The 20819-nt window shown below is 53.9% G+C and overlaps 8 protein-coding genes across 8 annotated transcripts; 4 read left to right on the top strand and 4 right to left on the bottom strand.

Moving 5' to 3' along the window:
* Positions 1 to 489: 489 nt before the first annotated feature.
* A1O3_03885 (uncharacterized protein) lies at positions 490 to 2907 on the bottom strand (the record flags this gene model as incomplete). The annotated part of the gene is made up of 1 exon (XM_007734020.1): positions 490 to 2907. The coding sequence occupies one exon, from the start codon at positions 2905 to 2907 to the stop codon at positions 490 to 492; it is 2418 nt and encodes an 805-aa protein (XP_007732210.1).
* Positions 2908 to 3643: 736 nt separating this feature from the next.
* Positions 3644 to 4626, top strand: A1O3_03884 (uncharacterized protein; the record flags this gene model as incomplete). Its single annotated transcript, XM_007734019.1, has 2 exons — positions 3644 to 3660; positions 3783 to 4626. 2 exons carry the CDS (start codon positions 3644 to 3646, stop codon positions 4624 to 4626), a joined length of 861 nt encoding a protein of 286 aa, XP_007732209.1.
* A 312-nt stretch (positions 4627 to 4938) lies between these two features.
* A1O3_03883 (uncharacterized protein) lies at positions 4939 to 6500 on the bottom strand (the record flags this gene model as incomplete). Its single annotated transcript, XM_007734018.1, has 4 exons — positions 4939 to 5495; positions 5588 to 5657; positions 5932 to 6073; positions 6193 to 6500. The coding sequence occupies 4 exons, from the start codon at positions 6498 to 6500 to the stop codon at positions 4939 to 4941; spliced, it is 1077 nt and encodes a 358-aa protein (XP_007732208.1).
* Positions 6501 to 7230: 730 nt separating this feature from the next.
* On the top strand, positions 7231 to 8196 carry A1O3_03882 (uncharacterized protein; the record flags this gene model as incomplete). Its single annotated transcript, XM_007734017.1, has 1 exon — positions 7231 to 8196. One exon carries the CDS (start codon positions 7231 to 7233, stop codon positions 8194 to 8196), a length of 966 nt encoding a protein of 321 aa, XP_007732207.1.
* A 604-nt stretch (positions 8197 to 8800) lies between these two features.
* A1O3_03881 (uncharacterized protein) lies at positions 8801 to 11257 on the top strand (the record flags this gene model as incomplete). The annotated part of the gene is made up of 1 exon (XM_007734016.1): positions 8801 to 11257. One exon carries the CDS (start codon positions 8801 to 8803, stop codon positions 11255 to 11257), a length of 2457 nt encoding a protein of 818 aa, XP_007732206.1.
* Positions 11258 to 11919: 662 nt separating this feature from the next.
* On the top strand, positions 11920 to 15177 carry A1O3_03880 (uncharacterized protein; the record flags this gene model as incomplete). The annotated part of the gene is made up of 1 exon (XM_007734015.1): positions 11920 to 15177. The coding sequence occupies one exon, from the start codon at positions 11920 to 11922 to the stop codon at positions 15175 to 15177; it is 3258 nt and encodes a 1085-aa protein (XP_007732205.1).
* A 721-nt stretch (positions 15178 to 15898) lies between these two features.
* Positions 15899 to 17746, bottom strand: A1O3_03879 (uncharacterized protein; the record flags this gene model as incomplete). The annotated part of the gene is made up of 5 exons (XM_007734014.1): positions 15899 to 16040; positions 16106 to 16717; positions 16784 to 17061; positions 17125 to 17269; positions 17340 to 17746. The coding sequence occupies 5 exons, from the start codon at positions 17744 to 17746 to the stop codon at positions 15899 to 15901; spliced, it is 1584 nt and encodes a 527-aa protein (XP_007732204.1).
* Positions 17747 to 18520: 774 nt separating this feature from the next.
* Positions 18521 to 20403, bottom strand: A1O3_03878 (uncharacterized protein; the record flags this gene model as incomplete). The annotated part of the gene is made up of 4 exons (XM_007734013.1): positions 18521 to 19300; positions 19362 to 19703; positions 19774 to 20082; positions 20182 to 20403. The coding sequence occupies 4 exons, from the start codon at positions 20401 to 20403 to the stop codon at positions 18521 to 18523; spliced, it is 1653 nt and encodes a 550-aa protein (XP_007732203.1).
* Positions 20404 to 20819: the final 416 nt, after the last annotated feature.

Here is a 20819-nt window from a genome sequence, read left to right as displayed (position 1 = left end):
GATAAAGGATGCCGAAAGGACAAAGTCGGATCTTGCAGTCGGAACAAGTACCAGTATACTACCACTACCAGCACCATTATAGTACCACTACAGTATCAAAGGTTAAAATATACTATGTTGGCTATCAAAGGGGTATGGGGGAAGCCCAGACTATATACGTAGAGATGCCTATACCAGCCTTCTGGTCAAAGGGCAAGGGGCAAGGCTGGGAATGCCTATAGGTAGTTAGTGCCTAAGTTTGACATATAGTATAGTAGTTGACTGCTAGTTCTGAACGTTTAGCCCTCATAACATAAATGAGATGACTGAATTGAGAAGGAGGATGCCAATAAATCCAAAGCAGAAGCAGAAGCAGAAGCAAGAGCAGAACTGAATCTGCAATGACAGGTTGAGTATGTATGATAGCATGTACGTAACTATAACATACTACTATCTATTGGTAACCTGCACCAGCACCAGCACCCGCTGCATGGACATACTTACAGTCCATCATGCCGACCAGTTGAAACTATTCCAAAGATCTAGGCTGGCATCATCCAACAGGAATGCCATACCACATGTGGCAGTGCTAGTGGGTTCCGAGACTGGAGGCTTCGACAAGACATCTTGAAACGGATCTTGATAGATACTGGGCAGAGAAAGATCCCACTCAACATGATTGTTACTGTTACCGTTACCGTTGCTTATGCTGCCACCATTCCAGGGCGCGCAGGGGGCTGGACCAGCCGATGATGTTGTAGTTGTAGTTGTAGTTGCAGTGTTTGCCGCTGCCGCTGCCACTACCGCTGATGCTGACTCTGACGCTGACGCCGCCGCTGCACCAGACCACGTACACGTACTCATAAGCCCCCGAGAGTCGATGATATCTCGCGCCACTTGGATAGGTCGTCGCAGCTGCTGTAAAACCCGCCGGGCCAGGAATGACCTCTGAGAGAACGACTCGAGGATCTTCAAGCACTTGGTCAGGAGATTGGTGGCCGGCCGAGTCAGGTCTTCTCCGTTGGTTTGTCTGATGACGATGCAGATCATAGGCACGATGGCGCCGGTGAGGTGGTGCAGATACGCGTGACGTGTGCAGCGATTGGAGCGTTGAGACGGGTACGAGGCCTCGACGGCCGCCACGACTTCGGCGGTGACATCTATGCACAGTCGTGCCGCCTGTTCTCCGTACGTGAGATTGATCATCTCCTCCCGCCGCAGCAGCATTCGCAGGTACAGGATGCGTAAATGGAGGATGAAGCCTTGTTGGAGGATGAACGGGAGCGGCGCCGTTGGCCCATAGTAGCTCTGTTGGGCTGACGACGGCGACGGCGACGACGATGTCGGGTTTGGCGGCGGCCAACGCAGCGACGACGGGATGTCTCGCGCCAATGCAAGGATCTTGTCGTCCATGGCAGCAATAAAGTCCTGGCTGACGGGCTTCTGGGCGCGCGCACCGAACATGGCCTCCCACACCTGCGACGACAGACTGGTCAACTTGATCGTCTCTAGCAGGTAGGGCACCGGGGATAGGGCAGGCATCTCCGGTAAGGAAGCCGGACAGTGTGGGTATAACATCCGGTCGTTGACGCACTTGGGCAGTCCGACGTTGAAGTCCGACGGGCGAAGAAGGTCGGGGATGCCGCGGGTCTGCGCGGCATTGTGGTTAAGGCAGAAGACCGACCAGAACAGTCGCTGCCGGTATGTCCGGTCGTAGAACGAGCAGTCTTCGCCCCACGAAGGCTCGTTGTGCAGGCCCAGCTGGAAGCACACGCGCACCGTCGTGCCCATGGTGTCGTAGGCCGAGCTGAGCAGGCCCACGTACATGAAGTACAGCGTCTTGACCACCAGCGTCTGCACCGTCACCATGTTGGCCTTCTCCAGCCAGCTGGCGTGACTCAGGAGCTTCTCGCCGCGGCAAAATTCCCTCCAGCCGGGCAGCTGTTCGTCCTGGCTGAGGGTCGAGATGGAAGTCGAGGTCGAGGTCGGGTTCGGGGTCGGGGTCGAGGCGTCGGACAGGATGCTGACCACTGCCATGATGAAGCTGAGGAACGCCGCCACTTGCACTGCGCCGTTCTTGCTCAGCTGGTTCGAGTCGTGCGCCATGAAGGCCGAAAACTGCCCCCGCAGATGGGCTTCGTTCATGCACGGATAATGCGGCTGCACGTTGGCGAAGAAGATGTCCAGAGCTTGCTGGATCTTGCTGGCATCTTCGCCTCGCGCCTGCTCGACGGTCTGGTCGATGTCCCGATAGATGTCGGACACCATGGTGCTGGTCTGGCCCAAGATGGAAAGGGAATGGGAATTGGCATTGGAAGCGACACCGAGCCCGCCCCCGACCTTTGTGGGTGTGGTTCCGGGTCTGGTTCCTTGTGTGCGTGTCACCGACAGATCGAGGAGGTCGATCTGCTGGAAGAAGGCGGTCCCGGTCATGAAGTTGGTGTTGCGCTCAAACACGCTTTCCCGCCGAGACGACAGCTCGTTGGTGTCGATGTCGATGGTGCTGAGAGGGGTTTGACTTTGACCACGATGATTTCCCCCGGGGGAGCACGGCGATGGGGATGGGGATGGGAATGCCTCCTGAGCCTTGGGCGACTCGTCTTGAGCCTGCGTCGTCGTTCTTTCTAGCTCATGACGGTGGTGGCCAATATGGTTGGTACTTTCTTCCCGCCTTGCGGTGTTGCCAGGCCTGAGCCTTTCGGGAGTCGCTTTGTCTCTTGCAGCTGCGGCGTTGAGATGCAGGTTCAAGTTGTTGGGCCCCCGTCGTGGTCGTGTTTCTGAGAAGACACATTCAGTGGCCCATTGGCGACAATTCCGGCAGACCTTGGAGGGGTCGCCACTGCATCTTCTCTTTCGGCGCTGGCATTCGTTACATGCCCGGGAAGTATACTTGTCGCGGGCCCTGACTGCGTTCGAGCCCGACACCATGATATCTGGTAGATTCCTCCTTCTTTCTCTTTCTCTGTCTCAAGCTATTCGGAGGATCACTGTAGGGACAAGGCTCCAGATTCCATAATGATCAACTCGACTTGAGTTGGCCACACTGGATGACGTGGTGCAAGCTTGCCAACGCCTGCTGTACTGAATGTTGGGGACCCCGCAGACAACTTGGATGGCCGTGGAGTGGCGGGGGATGGTGGATGTTGGTACAGTACAGTACATACTGTAGGGTCCGATCCCTGTTGCTCGTCCTCGTACAGGTTCCGCAGGGAGCAAAGTGAGAAGTGAGCAGGCATCTCTGAGTGGTGGAGCGGAACTCTTCAGGCTGGACCAGGAATTGTCGGAATTGTCCATTGTCCATTGTGCAGCTACTCTCGCCCGTTCCGCCTCCTGCTCCTCCCCTCATCCGGGCCGTCCAATATCTTTATGCCTTTTGTGCGACAATACCGCTCGCTGGTGGATAGTGTGCAGCATCTACCAGGTACGTCCGTAGGAGGAGGAGGAGTCCAGATGGTGACAATCGCTTGGTACGTCCTTTCACATTTCAGAATCGAATGCGTCCAATAGATGAGCGGAATGGGAAAGATACAGATACAGTAGGCCAAAACAGAGAGAATTTAGCACTGTCGTATCGAGCCTCAACTTCTCGCGATTGCCCGGACTGCCTTCTTGCGTGCATGAACGTCCACACTCACTGTCGACCATCTACTAGGCGCCATCACCCATGTACTCTACTGAAGGGTAAGTCGCTTCTTGGCCTTTGATCAGACTTCTACTTCTCCCGATCCTGCGCGGTTATCGGTATCGTACATTACCTTGCCTCTCTGGAGGGTTTTAGTATGCTAATGCTAATCGGAGAAAAGGCAGACGGCCAGCAGACCGGCAGCAGCTGGACTTGGGCTGCGATCATTCTCAGGTCTCCTGCAGGAGAAAGAGACGGTGATCGGAGCGGCCGTGACGATTGGAAACACGCTCTGCGCGCAGATCACGGCGCGGGCGGGCTTTGACTGGGTGCTCATCGACATGGAACATGCGCCGGTCTCTGCGCGGGAAGCGTCGAGCCTGGTGCAGGCGGTGGTGGCGGCATCGGCTGGACAATGTGTGCCCATCATCCGCGCTCCATCGCACGGGGTCGAATGGATCAAGTGGGCGTTGGACTCGGGGGCCGCCGGGGTCATCATTCCCATGGTGACGAGCGCGCGAGAATGCGAGGACATCATCCAGCGAGCCGTCTATCCGCCGCGAGGCCAGCGCAGCTTCGGGCCCTTCCTGGCACCCTACGCAGACATCGACCCGGCGTCCGACGTGCCCAAGTATCTGAGAGAGCGGGCGAAGGACCTGGCCATCGTTCCCATGATCGAGTCCCTTCAGGGCGTGCAGAACGCCGAGGCCATCTTGAAAGTCCCCGGCGTGACGGCTTGTTTCGTCGGGCCCTACGACCTCCGCCAATCCATGGGACTGCCCGGCGGCGATGGCGAAGAGCCTGCCTACATCGAGGCGTTGCAGACGATTCTCGAGGCTGGCAAGAAACACCACGTCGTCATTGGCACTGTGGCTGGCACCGAAGCCTCCTCCAGACGCAAGGTAGAGATGGGCTTCAGGTTCTTGCTCACCGGCCAGGAGCCGAATTTCCTCGCCGCCGGTGCCAGATCAGCCTTTCAACAATGCCAGCGAGGCGTGAGTTCTGCCAGGACCAGCAATCTGTGATCTACTATCTACCACATGGTATGTATTCGACAGAGGGTTACGTACCGCATGGAAAGACCAAGGACAAGGACTCGCTTAAGAGTCTCTTCAGCTTGACTACTACTAGTACGAGTATTCTAGGTACACAGTACCACAGTGTGGATTGGATCCGATATCTCGAGATTCTTTGGACTGGTACATACATGTATTGCTTAAAGACCTATCTAAGAATACCACCACAGCTTCATAGGATCTCAGCGAGTCCTACACGTACACATACGCCCTACGCTTCTCAAAAGATGGCCACAACGTTAGAGTGACTACCGACTCCGCCTACGTTCCGTCGTTAGCAACAATGTTTCGTCTCACTACTCCGGGGGACAACCGGGCAATAACCCGGCTTGACTTGCCTTTCACGTTCGCCGGGCTACTGGAGAGGAAGAATGTGTACCGTTGATGCTTCTTGCACAAAGCAGCCAGCTCCTCGAGATCCCATAGCTCACCGATCGGACAGCCCCAGAGGGGAAGCAGCCAGTGATGGAGGTGTTCGGGCTCGTCCATCGGCCACGTCTCGAAGGCCGGAGCGTCGCTGGCCACGGCGCTGAAATAGTTGTCGTGCAGGAGCTCCACCGTCTCGTGGGCACGCGAGAGGCCTGCAAATTGCAGATCCAGGTAGGCCTTTGTCCCCAGCTTCTCGCGCTGTCTCTCGTCGAGCTTCCTGTAGGCGTCTGAAAAGCCGGTTCTCACGATGAAAATGTCACCGTAATGGAATTCCACCCCCTGTGCCTTGGCGCAGGCCTTGATCTCGTTGGCCGTGATCTTACGCGGTGTGAATGGATCGTATGACTTTCCGCAGTGGTCGTAGAAGTCGATGAGGACGCCTCGACCAACTAGAGATGACATTTCGAAGGGTCGGGTCAGCTTTTCCTTGCTGCGAGATTTGTCACACACGGGGAGACAGAGAGACAGATATGATGCATACCAATGCCGCGATGAGCCCAAGCACTGGTCCCGATCTTGCCAGACTTGTCTTCGATTTGTTTGACCGTCGTCTACAGAAGAGAAGCTGGGGTTAGCATCAATGTTCGCTTCAAATGGTGTCGTACTGCGGGCTTAGGCTTCGGAGAACAGTGGTAGTACATTGTTATACCAGATAAAGCCATCGTTGTGCTTGATGCCAGCCTACTCGACTCGGTCCAGTCAGTCTTTCCCCATTTTCTCTAGTCGTCCACCATAAGATGACTCGAGCGCAGCGCGTCTGCAAGGAGAAGGAGAAAGAAGCAGACGCAGACGCAGACGCAGTCGTCGGATACAAAGGCAACGCACATGTCGGAATCCATCCCACTGAGAGCCGCTTTGCGTGTTCAACTCGTACAGATCGTCGAATGCATGCGGCCGGACCTTCACAACCGTGTGCTTGAAAGCCTGTCGGCCGAAGAACGGAGGCTCCGGCCACTCGGCAGGGAGACTTTCCGTCGGGAGCCAGTGGTCAGCCCTCTGTCTTGGATCTGGCGGGTAGTGCGTTTGTAGGGACTTGATGTGACATCCAAAAGATGGGATGGGGGTGGTGCAGTTGATCTGTCTTACTTCAAACCCGCCCTCTCGCCCGTCTGAATCAACTTCGCAGCCTCAGTGACCCTTCGTGGTGTGAGGAGATTCAACCGTCCTAACTGTGGTGCAAGGTCATTAGTACATGGTATCTCTGATCTCTGGGGCCGGACGGGATTGCGATGTGATGAGAATGACTCTGAAAGTTGCATAATGAAGGTGAAGGCCCGCGACTTCACCTCATCGTTCGGTCCCCAGAACCAAGCCGCATGCTCGGGCGCACCCGGTATCTTTGGTAGCTCGTTCAACTTTGGGAGACAGTCGGAATCTGGGTCCCACGTCGCCATTGTGTCTGTGTCGAGCCTGAGCTGCGGTCCAAAACGAAAAAGAAGAAAGCTTGGGGGCTGATAATTGAAGTCTATCACAACCAGAAAAATACCATGTACTCTGTACTCTGTTGACAGGGTAGGTCAGAGGTCAGATGCCAGATGATGTACACCACCATTGTCCATTGTGCTGCGCCAATCTTCCACCTCCGCCCGCTTGGACAGGGTCTGCTAGCTCTTTTTCCGCCATGGGACTTGTAGCGGAAGGAAGGTGGAGGAAGAATTCTGGAGGATTTGGGCGGGGAGCCGTTCTGCGTTCTGAGATGTGACTCGGACCGGTGGCTGTGGGACGCAGTGCATTTGTATGGTAGTTCCGCTGCTTGGTGCAAGGCGATTCACCACGGCTGGCTGCGGAATCGGAATCGAAATCGACTCTGGGTAGGTGGAAAGTGCGGTAGGAGTAGGTACCTTACCTACAGTCTCCTCACGTGAACATGAAGTATTCCTATTCCGCCTCGCTTGCTGCACCCAGAACCAAGATCCGCCCCCATCTTCGCTCCCTTAAGTGATCACGATGAAGCCTGATGTCTGATGTCTGATGTCAAGTTCTATAAAGTCTAAACATTCTCATTCTCACGATATTGGATCGTCCTAGACTCACCTAAGCTCCCTTGATATCTAGCCATGGCCCACTTGACTTTTGGACTGCACTGACCTGACGGCAAGCCACTAGAACCCACATCCATGCGATATGTCCGCCCCGAAAACACTCCAGTTCAAGCCTCTTCACCCAACCTTCGCAGCTGAAGTGGAGGGACTGGACTTTTCCAAGCCCATCCCTGACTCGGTCATCGCAGAAGTGCAAGAAGGGATCGACCGATATGGCGTTCTCGTTTTCCGCCAGGCGAACATGGACAACGACACCCATGTTTCGTTCACGCGACGGTTCGGAGAACTGGACTCGATGCCCTTTATCCGTCGTCGAGGCCGCTTCCCAGACCAGCCACACCTTTTCGACGTGTCCAACTTGGACGACTCTGGCGAGATTGTCAAAACCAGCGACCGCGCCATCACGCTGCTGAAGAAGGGCAACGAGCTCTGGCACGCCGACATGCAGTACCACCCGCGAAGAGACAAGTATTCTATGCTCCGGGCGGTGGAACTTCCGCCCAAGGGATCTGGTGGCGAGACTGAATTTGCCGACTCCAGGACAGCCTACGACGACCTCAGCGAAGACTGGAAGGACAGGCTAGAAAACGTGGTGTGCGACTGTTCCCTACTTCACAATCGCCGTTCGGCCGCCCCGGATCTGTATCGAGACGTGGATCCGTACGACTGGTCCATCTCTCACTTCAAGGCTGTCTACCCACACGAGGGAAGCGGGCGCAAGAATCTCTATGTCACCAGCTACACCTACAGATTCCAAGGGTATTCTGTCGAGGAGAGTCAAAGGATGATACGGGAGCTGATTGAGCACGGCTCCCAGCCGAAATATGTCTACCGGCTCACCTGGGAGCAGCCTGGCGATGCCGTCATGTGGGACAATACCGCTGTCTGGCATCGAGCTCTCGACGCGTCGGAGTACATCTTCAAGTACCCACGGGACATGCGCCGCACCAACACCTTCGACAATGGCCCTTATGCTTGGGGAGAGAACGAGGTGGGCAAGGACTGGAAGGTGCAGCTGCCAAAGGATCCTCTCGTACACGAAGGTTAGTCGAAGAGAGTGGCACTGGACAGGGCATGATGGAGGGCCTCGGGCTCTATGCTGGGTCCAGAGGAAATCCGGCCCTCTGGTGACAGGACTCAGACTCGCCCACAACTTGTACACTACGGAAAATCACGCAAGAGAAGGTTACTTCGTACCATGCTTTAGTGTACTGGCAGTCGAAGTTGTGCTTAGACGTGTCGGGCTCTCATTGGTGATTCTAAGCCGCCCAGAACCGGTGTGTCGAGTCCTAGTGAACAGTTACCTACCTACCTAAGATACCTCAGGTACCCTTACGTACTGCAGTAACACCGGTACTTGTGTATAGGTACCCTTCAGCTGAAACCACGTATCCGTACAGGACATAGCATGTCACTTGCAGAACTCGAGACTTTCGTCTTCTCCTCTCCTCGCACTACTCCGTACTCATGTACCTACTAAGTACGACTAGTAACGAGAAGGAAAGAGGAGGACTTATACTGAAGATACCAAGTAACAGTGACAAAGAACCAGGCATTTACTAGTAGCCGATGAAATCATTCTAAAAAGCAAACTTGCTGGAGCCGCCGCCCGGTAGATGATCTCGTTACCTAGTGCTACGTACCTTCCAGCCATGGAGAAGCTCTCTATCTCGCCTAATGTCGACCAGGCTGTCGACACCGCCTCAACTCACCAAGGCCCAGCAAGTCTCTGCGGACGCTGTCGTGATCTCAATATCAAGCGCGTGTTTCAAAAATACGAGAAAGCGGTCAGAAGAGGGAATGACTACGTTGTGGCAGAGCTGGGCAAGGTGGAAGACATGAAGCAATCTTCGTGTCCCCTCTGCCATTTCTTCGCCAGCATGGCTCTAGGTCGCCAGACAGACAAGACGTGTGAGTGCATTCTAGATGAGGAGTCTCACACCTTTCCGGACATTGATCCATCGGGTCACTTTGAACTCCGAGCAATCACAGTGGGACACGCCTATCTGGGTCAGGAGAGAGGTGAGCAGGCCAGACCAGACGTGTCTGGTCTGCAGCCCCAGGTCATGCTCGGTCTTGCGCCTGTGGGAGCGAGCGGCTCTTATCCTGGGCATCACTGCTGGTATAGGATGGGGATGATTGCCCCAGTGCAGCCAGATGGTGACAGCTCAGAGTATCCTCCTCCTCCTTCCACCACAGCCTCACCTTCTACCAGCAAAGGGACGAGGAAGGAGAAGGCCAAGGCGAAAGCTAAGGCCGAGACGAAGCCGTGGAGTTTACAAACAAGACGGATCGTGGCTGACCAAATCCCCTACCATGTCCTTAATGGATGGCTGGACCAGTGTCGGAATCATCATGAAGAAGAATGTCAACCGGTCCGGTTCAAAGATCCACCATGCGTCAAGGTGATCGACTGCAACACACTAGAGATCGTCAAGGCCCCGCAGAGCTGCCAGTATCTGGCCTTGAGCTACGTCTGGGGCAGCACCCAAGAACGCGGTGATGGACCAGTCAAGAAGTTGGACTCGGAGAATGTCCCGGTACTGGTGATGCCCGTCAAGATGGCCTTGGTGGTCACCGACTCGATCGAGGTGACGCGTCGACTAGGCTACCGATACCTTTGGATCGACAAATACTGCATCGACCAGGAAGATGCGCGCGAAAAAGCGTCGCAGATCTCCTGTATGGACCAAATTTACGAGTGCAGCGTCGCCACCATTGTCGCAGCCGGTGGCAAGGACTCTTCTTTCGGCCTGCCTGGGGTGACGACCCGGTCGAGGCTTCCACAGCCCACCGTGCGCGTCCAAGGCCTCACGTTGCGTTCGACACTCCCGAACCCTGTCTACACTGTCCGCCGCTCCGGTTGGATGACGCGCGGATGGACTTACCAGGAAGGCATCTTCTCCGCGAGACGGCTCTTCTTCACCGAGCATCAAGTGGTGTTTGAATGCCGCAGCACCATGTACAGCGAGGTTTTTGATCATCCTGCCCACATCCAAGTTTGGCAATTTCAACACGACGATAGCATTGTCTTTGGTTTGGCAGATGTGGGTGATGGCCCTCCGACGATGCAGCAGATGGTTCTGTGCTTGCAGATCGAGGCATACAGTGGCCGGAACGTGACATATGACTTGGACGCCCTCAATGCATTTCTGTCGGTTTTTACCCGCTTGAGGAGACTCAAAAGGCCAATCTACCACTTTTATGGAGTGCCTATCATTAAGAGACGCCCCGGAGACGATGAAACCGGTTCTGATGACGACGAAGCCGCCTCTGACGACGACGAAGACTACAGCGAGGGTAATGAAGCCAGCTCCTCCTCCGACCAAGCGGAACCAGAGAAAGAGGGCGACCTCAAGCCTGTGAAATCCCTCATGGAGGCGCTATGTTGGTACCACATACCCGGCTCAGTGGGGGAGAAGATGACAATCAGACGGCGACCAACCTTTCCGTCGTGGACGTGGTTGGGTTGGACGGGGAGACTCTCCTACACCAAATTCCTGGGCATGCCCATCGACGAGCTAGAGGATGTCGAGGTCGACGTGGAAGACAAAGACGGCCGGCTCTGGCCGTGGACCACATGGCTCGACGTGATGCAAATCCTGGCTCTGAAGGACCAAGACCGCCTAAGCGGCCGACTGCGTGTGAAAGGATGGCTGGAGCAGGCTGATATAATGTCTCTAGGCTATAAGACCGGGTACTATGTGAAACGCAAGGCGGGCCGCTGGCGCAGATCGCAGCAGTTGTACCTTTCGGTGCCAGGAGACCCAAAAAGAAGAGACGAGGAAGAAGAGGGTGAAGATGACGGCAACGACGACGTGATGGCAAACCTACTGCCCTCCCCCGACACTGCCACTGCCACTGCCACTGCCACTACTATTGCTGCTGATTTCCTCTCCCTTGGTCCTCTGATGCTACTGTTGAAGGACGACGGCGATGGTCAATATAGTCGCTGGGGAGTGACCGGCTACTATAAAAAGAAAAGGTCATCTGCCAGCAGAAACTCCACCAAGGCCAGACCCCGAGACGGCCAAAGCCATGACGTCTCGCATTCTTCCTCTTCTTCTTCTTCTTCGCACCGACAATGGAAAGAACTATGGCTGATATAACAAGGGCGACTTTTCAAGTACTATGTCAGACTAGATATCTTACCACTTACTCTTTAGGTTAGACATATTAGTAGGTATATTTATCTATCTTATCCAAGTAGATACCTAAATTTGCGAGTACTCGTGGGTTTTCGCGGGTAGCAATCCCGGAAAGCTTTTTGCTAGGCTTTACGAGTTTAGCGGACGGGGTAGGAAGAGGGAAGAGGTCGAAATGCGATCCAACCCGGCCCGTTGCGCAGTCTAGTTTCACCGGCACCCCGCTGCCGCTGCGGGGGATAGCATCTATGAACTAACAAGCACAGCCAGGGCAGACTCGAGGCTGATTCCATCCATCGAGGCTGTGCATTTGTACTCCGCATAGAGTACAGATATCGCATGACTGCTGCGTGCTGCGTGCTGCCTGCCGAGAGAGCATGTGATGTGTTCCTTCCCTGAAATCATTAGGTTGTCTTGCTGGCTAGCGTTAGCCGCGTCGTTTGAGGAAGCGCTTTCAGCCTGATTAAACTTTCTTGATCATGCCTTTATGCAATCGTTGCCTCAGTCCTGGCTATAGCTCCAAACTCTGCGTCGGCAGATACATTCGATTGCCATCCCGTCCTACTTATTGACGCAACGACTGTCGAACACCGCCCGACCCGGCTCGCAAGAGCCAGACCGATACAATGCGCCTTTTGAAGTTCGACGGTCAAGGCGAACCAACTCTGACCGAATTTCACGATGCCATTCCTCCGTACGCGATCCTCTCGCATACTTGGGGGCCTGATCAAGATGAGGTTGATTTCGACGACCTCCAACGTGGAAGTTTCAAGAATAAGGCTGGCTACGCGAAGATTCGGTTCTGCGGCGAACAAGCTAGAAAGGATCAGCTGGAATACTTCTGGGTGGACACGTGCTGCATCAATAAAGCTGATTTCAACGAGCTGCATGAGGCTATTACCTCGATGTTCCGCTGGTATCGTGACGCCGTCAAATGCTACGTCTATCTCTCAGATGTATCACGCGATCAAGATGATGACTACTCGAGGCGGACATGGAAACAAGCCTTTCGAGGAAGCAAATGGTTTACAAGGGGATGGACGCTCCAGGAACTTATTGCGCCAGCCTCCGTCGAGTTCTTCTCGAGAGAAGAAGAGCGATTGGGTAACAAGGCAACGCTTGAACAGCAGATACACGAGGTCACTGGTCTACCGATTAGCCTTCTCCGCGGTGAGTCACCTGTAGATCAGTTCACCATCGAGGAGCGGATGCAATGGGTCAGGAACCGTAACACCAAAAAAAGGGAAGACAAGGCATACTGTCTGCTCGGAATTTTCGGAGTCTTTATGCCGTTGATCTATGGTGAAGGAGAAGAGAACGCCTTCCTCCGACTTCAAGAAGAGATCGATAAGCTTCCAAGGAGCAAGTCACTCGAGGGAATGGATTCCTGGATTCGCGAAGAGTGTTACTGTCCAGACAATCTCAAGATTGTACGACTGTCTGGCCAGGAGCTACCGATGGACCAGTGCTACATCAATCTTGCTATTGTACGGCGACACCGTCAAGATGCACCAGCATCTTCCTCCAAAATTGCGTCTAAATCCTCTCCCTTTTCACTACTCTCTCGACTACACATCACGGAACGGGGTGAACAGACACAGGTGCCATTGTCGACACTTTTCGGCCCGTGTACAGGACCGAGCGGTGGTGCAAAACGACCTCGACGCATTTTGATTCGAGGACAGGCAGGAATGGGAAAGACCACTTTGTGTAAGAAGGTTGTCTATGACTTTACCCATAATGCTATGTGGGCTGATTCATTCCGCCGCTTGCTCTGGATCCCGCTACGCAAGTTGAAGGTACAGGTTGAGGGATCCAGTATCCAGGATCTATTCCGTGATGTATTCTTCCTTGCCCACATTGATGGGGCATCCATCGCACGCAGACTGCACGAGAGAGTCGTCGATTCGAAAAACGGCAGAACACTGTTTGTCCTCGATGGTCTGGATGAAGTATCTGAGGACATTCCAGAGGATGGAGGTGTCTTTCAGTTGCTGCTCTATCTTCTAAATCAGCCTAACGTTATCATCACAACTCGACCAGATGCCGTACTCCCAAATCGCCTATATTCTCCAGACCTTGAGTTGGAAACCGTCGGTTTCTACCCTGACCAGGTGACAGCCTACCTCAAAAAAACGTTTTCTGGTTCACAGCAAGCTGAGCAAATCGACACATTTCTCAAAGATCATGAGCTCATCCAGGGTCTCGTTCGCGTCCCTATTCTACTGGACGCGCTCTGCCTCACCTGGGAATATGGTGACAGCTTCAGAAGTGTACCAGATACCATGACCGCCGTGTACGGAGCAATTGAGCACAAGCTGTGGAGGAAGGATATCGTGCGGTTAAATAAAATTGTTGGTGGAAGACTCTTGGGTGGCACTACTCTCCGGCTCGCCCTACCGTCAGAGATCAGGGGAATCGTCCAAAATGAGATGCGCCTGCTTGAAACTCTAGCATTTACTGGACTACATGCCAACGTTATCAACTTTACTCCACACTTTCTGGACACGATGTGCGAACACTTCGAAGAACCGCAGTCGTTTCCCTTGCTCTATCGAGTCTTGCACAATATCTCTTTTCTACGGACGTCGGAATCTGCACCAGAGAATCATGGCCAGAGTTTTCATTTCTTACACTTGACCTTTCAAGAATACTTTGCTGCTCGGTACTTCGTACGCCGCTGGAGAAGTCAAAGCCCGCTTGAATGTCTGCAACCCGACAACAGAAGCGTTGAGGAAATTTCTCCCGCCAGTTTTCTTCAAAAGCATAAACACCAACAAAACTACAACATCATGTGGCGGTTTGTCGTTGGGTTGCTTCAGCCTGGAGAAGACGATACGAGACGATTCTTCAAGACAATTGGGGAGCATTCCCATATCCGCCACCAGCGACTGATTATGCAATGCTTAAGCGAAGTAAGTCATTCGAATAGCAGCAATGATCTCGTTTTGCTTCGGAGGGAGTTAGAAGATAAAACTTCCGAGTGGCTGCGTTTAAGAGATAATTTCAAATTTGCCCGATATCTAGCCTCTGGAATGGAATTTCCCAGGCAGATGCTGGACTCTATATTACGGGAAGGCCCTGATCAGGCGAAGATATCGGTTCTCAATGCGCTACAAAGCTGGCCAAGACTCCAGCCGTACATTATCAACTCTATGGGGTCTTTACTTGACGAAAAAAACAACGGCGTCAGATCCGCGGCCGTAGAAGTACTCCGAGGTCAATCCTCCCTCTCAGACGAGATCCTCAACCAGGTGGTAGCACGACTACAGGACCAAGACCGGGATGTCAGATGCGACGCCTTAGGAGTACTTCAAGGTCAATCCTCCCTCTCTGACGAGATCCTCAACCAGGTGGTAGCACAACTGCAGGACGAATACTGGGCAGTCAGATACACGGCCTTACGTGTGCTTCGAGATCAATCCTCCCTCTCAGACGAGATCCTCAACCAGGTGGTAGCACAACTGCAGGACGAATACTGGGAAGTCAGATACAAGGCCTTACATGTGCTTCAAGTTCACTCCTCCCTCCTCTCAGACGAGATCCTCAACCAGGTGGTAGCACGACTGCAGGACCAAGACCGGGATGTCAGATGCGAGGCCTTACATGTGCTTCGACATCAATCCTCCCTCTCTGACGAGATCCTCAACCAGGTGGTAGCACGACTACAGGACGAAAACCGGGCAGTCAGATGCACGGCCTTATATGTGCTTCAAGTTCACTCCTCCCTCCTCTCAGACGAGATCCTCAACCAGGTAGAAGCGCGACTACAGGACCAAGACTCTAGAGTCAGATCAGCAGCCGCGGCCCTGTTTGAACGCCATCGACCATCTGGAACGAGATTACGCTTAGCAGACCTCAGAGAAGATTCTCCACCTGAGTAGGCCAAGAAACAGGTTTCATCAACATGTACCACGTGGGTTCATCCATGGCAGTGGTTTCTACTGCTCACGCTGCTCGGTAGAAAGTTACGGGACGGAAACATTTCTTTCAAGAGCGACTTGAATGAGCTAGATCGTCTTGGAGATACCTATGATTGACGATACCTATGATTCACGATACCTATGATTCACGATACCTATGATTCACGATACCTATGATTCACGATACCTATGATTCACGATACCTATGATTGAAGATACCTATGATTGAAGATGTACTGTTAGGTGACTATCCCATTGAATTTAGTACTCTTCGGTACCTAATGAAGGACATGAAAACCGATGAAAACCGATGAAAGGCATGGCCGAAGCACGACGATGACGATAGCCTTTTCTGCTCTTAGCGGTCAAATTGGTACAGATGGATTAGATTCTTTTAATAGCAATAGCCGAGTTGCCAAACATCTATCAAGTATCTAACACGGACATGGATTCTCGCTTCATTAGGTAGTATATAATATACCAAACTCATAGCTCGGTCTTGACCTGGAATCTGCTTCTGGCACGAAGCTGTCGTCCGTACCTGAAAAACAGAAATGGAAGCGGCAAGCAAGCAAGCCCAAGAAATGCCAATAGGGAAGAAGCCCATTGATAACCGAGTACTTCATACACTGTAGCTATGGTTAGAGCCGGTCTCTTCTCTCATGCGGGTCGCCAAACGCCTTCACTTACTCTGGACGCCAAACAGGGGAAATGCTGCAGCGAAGGCTAGTCGCACGAGCACGTTGGCTGCGACGGCACTTGCAGCATAGTCGGCATATGCATCGACAAGGAATGTCAAGATCCCAGTGAAGGCCAGGAAGACACTATTAACCCTGACGGTTAGAAAGACAGATTTGTGTGCACGGACAGGACGGGATGCAAAACTCACCCAGTACCAAAAACACCACTTCCGATGATCGGAACGATCCAGTGCACACTTGAATAAGTCGTCCATCCGAACCAGAAGAGGCCGACTGGAACAAGGACGGCGCCAGCCATGGCGGGAGGTAGTCGGAACTCTGGCTCGGGCTTGATCCCTTTCTGCCCAGTCTTTTCTTCGTAGCCTCGCACCAAACGTTCGTAGTTCTTATGCCAGTAGGGATTGGTCATGACGCCGACAATCATGCCAATTCCCAGGCCCAAAAATGCCAAACCACCCTGATAAAGCTCAAAGCCGTGATTGACGCGAAAGACCAGAGGAATCGCGCCAAAGAACAGATAGACAATGCCGAGAAGAATGGCCGAGTAGAGGCAGAGCAGCAGGCACATCGGCTCCAAGATGAGCAGCTGAAAGGGCGTGTAGCAAGCATGAATAATGGTGTGGAGGACGGAGGCGTCATTCCTTTCGGCGGGGGCCCACCATCTGTCATTGCCCGTCTCCTTTCGCTTTCGTTGCGCCTTGTTCTTTAGCAGAATCTTGGGGAAGGTCTCTGGCACAAGAAGGACGACGGCGACGAATAGAGCCCCACTCCAGATGAGGAGGAAGTAGAATGACCATCGCCTGAGAAGGGAATCTGATTAGCACTCTTGAAAAAACAAGATGAAGCTTGAGCAAGGGTAGCCATACCATGAGGTAAACTGATTGATGAATCCTCCCAGAATTGGGCCAGCAGCAGGACCGAGGAAGGGAGTGGCGGTATAGATCATCATGGGGAAAGCAATCTGTTTGGGCTCGAACATATCCACCACCGAGCCGGCGGCAACGGCGAGAAATGCACTACCGGCCAGTCCGTCGAAAAATCGACCTACCAGCATAGTAGCGATGTTATGGGCGACCGCTTCCGGAATGAGCCATATCACAAAGAAGCCCATCGAGGCGAGATAGATGGGTCTCCGGCCGTAGAACTGGGGGCCAATGTTAACAGGACAAAGGTTCAAGGTGGGCGAGCGAGAGAAGAAGGTACCTACCTCACTCAGCGGAGCCAGCATCATGGGTCCCACGGCTAAGCCTACTACGAAGGTTGACAGCCCTAGCGTAGCGACCTCTCGGGAAACATGGAATTCTTCCATGATCTGTCCGTACGTGACAGCATAGAGAGAAGACGTGCAGGTTCTATCTGGTCGGTCAGGACTTCCGAAGGGGTTTCATGGCACTAGCACAAGGATGAGGCCAGAATACTCACACGAGAAAAGAGCAGAAAGACACAATGCACACGATGAGCCACTTCCGGGGAAGGCTGAGGTTCCGGGGCGACAGCTTGTCATCCTTCCCGTCCCAGCGGACCTCATACGCATCTGTCGGAGTCCGCTGCACGGCCAGATAACTGTCTATACCGTCATCTTCGTCTTCTTGGAGGTTGTGGGTGGAGTATCCATCGGTCGCTACTGAGCGGGACCTCCATAGCTCAGCCTTGTGAGCGGTGGTAGTAGGGGTTGTGGGGGGGACGAGGGCACGATCAGGCACCGTCTCAGCCTTCTCGAGATCTGTGCTATCGGAGGCCGACGACAATGAGTCGTTGTCGCTGTCGTTGTTGCTGGATTTCCTGGTCGGACCCGAGGCCTTTTCGATATCGATATCAATGTTGGACATACTGGCACTTGGGGTGTATCCCAATGTAGAGCACAGGGGCGGAGTGCTGGGAAAATGGGTGGTGTTCAACACCGCTTGTGTTTGTGTGGTTGTGGTTGATGGCTTGAGGCCGATATGAGCCACCACAGCCCGCCATCGCCATATTTATCTTTTCCCTTGTCACAAAGCCCGAGCTCGAGCCCCGGCTGTAACGGTGGTCTCAAATTCTAATTGCCGCAGGGAGCGCGCGGGATGGGAGAATGGGATTCTCGAATGGGAGAGTGGGAGAGGTGGTGTGTGTTGCTGTCGTACTGTCGTACATTACTAACAGGCCAGACCCAATTAGAGATGGCCGGTGATGTCATGTTGAGTGTTAGTCAGCGAGATGCGCCTGCTGGGGAAGATGCCACCAATGAGAATGAGAAGATGATGTCAGTGCATCGGCTTTATGAGGAGCCTGCGCTTTTCTCCTTGGGGTTGTTGTACGAAGCGGCCGCTGGTGTCATGCCAGTCCGCAGCTTACTACAGAGTCGATTTATCATTCTGCCGCTACTGCCGCTGCCTTTATTAACAATCCTTGAAGGGCGCATTGTATTGCATTGCATTCCGTCCTACCACCGCCTCTCTCCTTATCGTCGCTTCCGGCGGTGACCAGGGTACAGGCCAAATGGTTCAAGCGTGCCGGGCTCCATCTCGATTGCAGCCCCCAGGACTCGAAAGCTTGCTTGTCATGAGTCTAGCTCCGGACATACCTCCGCAGATAATCCATCACCCATCACCCGTCACTCTGGCTGCTTAGAAAGTGACATAGCTCAACAGTCTCTTCCACCATGGCTGCGCATAGTACGCGTCCAGAGTTGCCAGGTCCTCCTCCGAGAGGTGTCGTCGACCGCTTTTTAGGTCGGCAGTGGCCGGGTCCTGCAACTTGGTCCTAAACCACAATTTCCAAGCGAAGTAGGCAAAGAAAAACAAAGGCATGCAGAGCATGTTCTGGAAAAAGATACTCGCGGATGGTGCATCGCTGATCGGGCTGGCCGACGTGTAGATGGTGCAAGCCAGAGTGAAGAGGGTACAGCCGAAGAGCAGTGCTGGCACGAGTGGAAAGTACGGCACTTTGAACGCGTGCTTCATCTCAAGCGCCGGGTCGCTCTGCGCCTTCAGAGCACGGTGCATGCAGAAATTGGTGATCGGAATGGTCAGCCATGCAAAGAAGGTGGTCGTGGCCGACACGGAGCTGAACCATGCAAAGGCAATGGCGCCGCCGGTGGAACAATTGATGTAGGTCATGACGATGCTGATGGCGGCACAGGTGAGGTTCGAGTAGAGCGGTCGTCCGAGGGAGTCAACCTTGCCGAAGATGGCTGGAAACATGCCCATGCGTGCCATGGCAGTCTGGATTCGGGACGCGATAAACATGGACTCCGATCCGATGCCTGCCAGGCCGATCAGAAGCACCACGTTGACAATGTCGGGAAGGACCTTGATGCCCACTTTGCCCATTGCAATGATGAACGGCGACGCCGCCACGTTGCTGCTGCCGAGCAGACCTGGCTCTGTGTACGGAACCAGGACAGTCTGGGGGGGCTTGTTAGCATCACTGAACACCGAAACATACCAAGTACAGGCCCAGACTTACAATGTAAACACAGGCAGACATGTATATCAAAAAGATGCGAACCAGGAGATTTTTGGATGCCCGAGGCAGGTCCCATCGCGGAAATGCAGATTCTCCCGAAGCAATTGCAATGATTTCCTGCCCGCCCGTGGCCCAGGCCGCCAGCAGAAACACGATAGCCACGCCCTTGAAGCCGTTGGGGAAGGCGGACAGATGTTCGTAATTGTAGCCTCGATCGATGGCACTGCCACCATATCCGCAGCAGATGATCAACATGACGAAGAGGACGATGAAGGTGATGGAGACTTTCAAGGCGCCGGTGACGAACTCGAATTCTGCAAATACGCGGTTTGGGAGGACGTGCTGTTGCAAGCATGGTCAGAATTTCGGTTCGCAGCATGAGGACAGGACGCGGAGATCACTGCAGGCATACCTGACCAAGCACAATCACCAGGTAAATGGTATACCAGGCTGCGGCAGGGACAGAAGTGGTCCAGTAGCTGATCACGACAGGGACGACGGCCCCCTCGGCTGCTACGACGGTGAGAGCGCCAAACCATTCAGCGAAGCCGATGGCGAACCCCAAGGCCGGGTCGACGAACCGGGACGCGTGGTCGATGAAGCTGCCACTCGTTGGGAACAGACATTGTGCCTCCGACAAGATGTTCAACATCATCATCGCCATGGTGCAGATCAGGCCATAGCCGATGATCATACCAGGAGCCGAGCCATAGCGAAGTGCCTGCCTCACGGTGCAATGTCAGTCGTGAGATGGCAACGTAGAGCGCCAGCTGGGGGGCTCGCTGGCAACGACAGAGGGAGGGAGAGAGTGTGTGCGGACCTTGCCTGAGCTGACATATACACCGCTGCCGATATTGGCCCCGAGAGCGATCATCTGAACGTGGCGGGTTTTGAACTTGCGCCTCAGTTGACCCTTGGGGGCGCTGCCTGACGTGCCTGCATACTCATTGCCGTCTTCCAGCGGGATTGCCTTCAACTGGCCAAGCTCGGAGTCGGCGCTCTGCACTGTCGGAGCAGCGGTCTTCTCGATCGGATCTTGCATCGTGCAGGTGGACGAAATGGCCTGACGGTGTCACAACACTGATATTGGCAAAACCGAAATGGTTGATGGGTACAACCCCATCCATATATCGATCCAGGGCCATATCAACCGTCGACTCAATATTCCCAAACCGACGGCGATGTTTTGATAGGATTCCAACTACCAGCAGCCGGTATCAAAGGGTTGGCCTAGCTGAGTGTGCGACACCAGGATCTTCTTGATTACGGTCGATAATGGCGGCGCAAGGCTCCACCCCTTTCGCTCTAATCGATTGGCTGTCGGCGCCGAACCCACAATGCCACAGTCGAGCACAGATATCTAACCGGCCCCTTCTCCGTCCCACGAGTTTTATCGACGGCCTATCAATGGCCGTGAAGACGGAGCTTCCCACTGCGTGAACACAGAGTGAAGCAGAC

This window comes from Capronia epimyces, assembly GCF_000585565.1.
Source record: "Capronia epimyces CBS 606.96 chromosome Unknown aczIQ-supercont1.3, whole genome shotgun sequence".
Classification (NCBI taxonomy): domain Eukaryota; kingdom Fungi; phylum Ascomycota; class Eurotiomycetes; order Chaetothyriales; family Herpotrichiellaceae; genus Capronia; species Capronia epimyces.
Note: the sequence above shows the minus strand (reverse complement) of the source record. Positions and strands in the feature narration are given on the sequence as shown.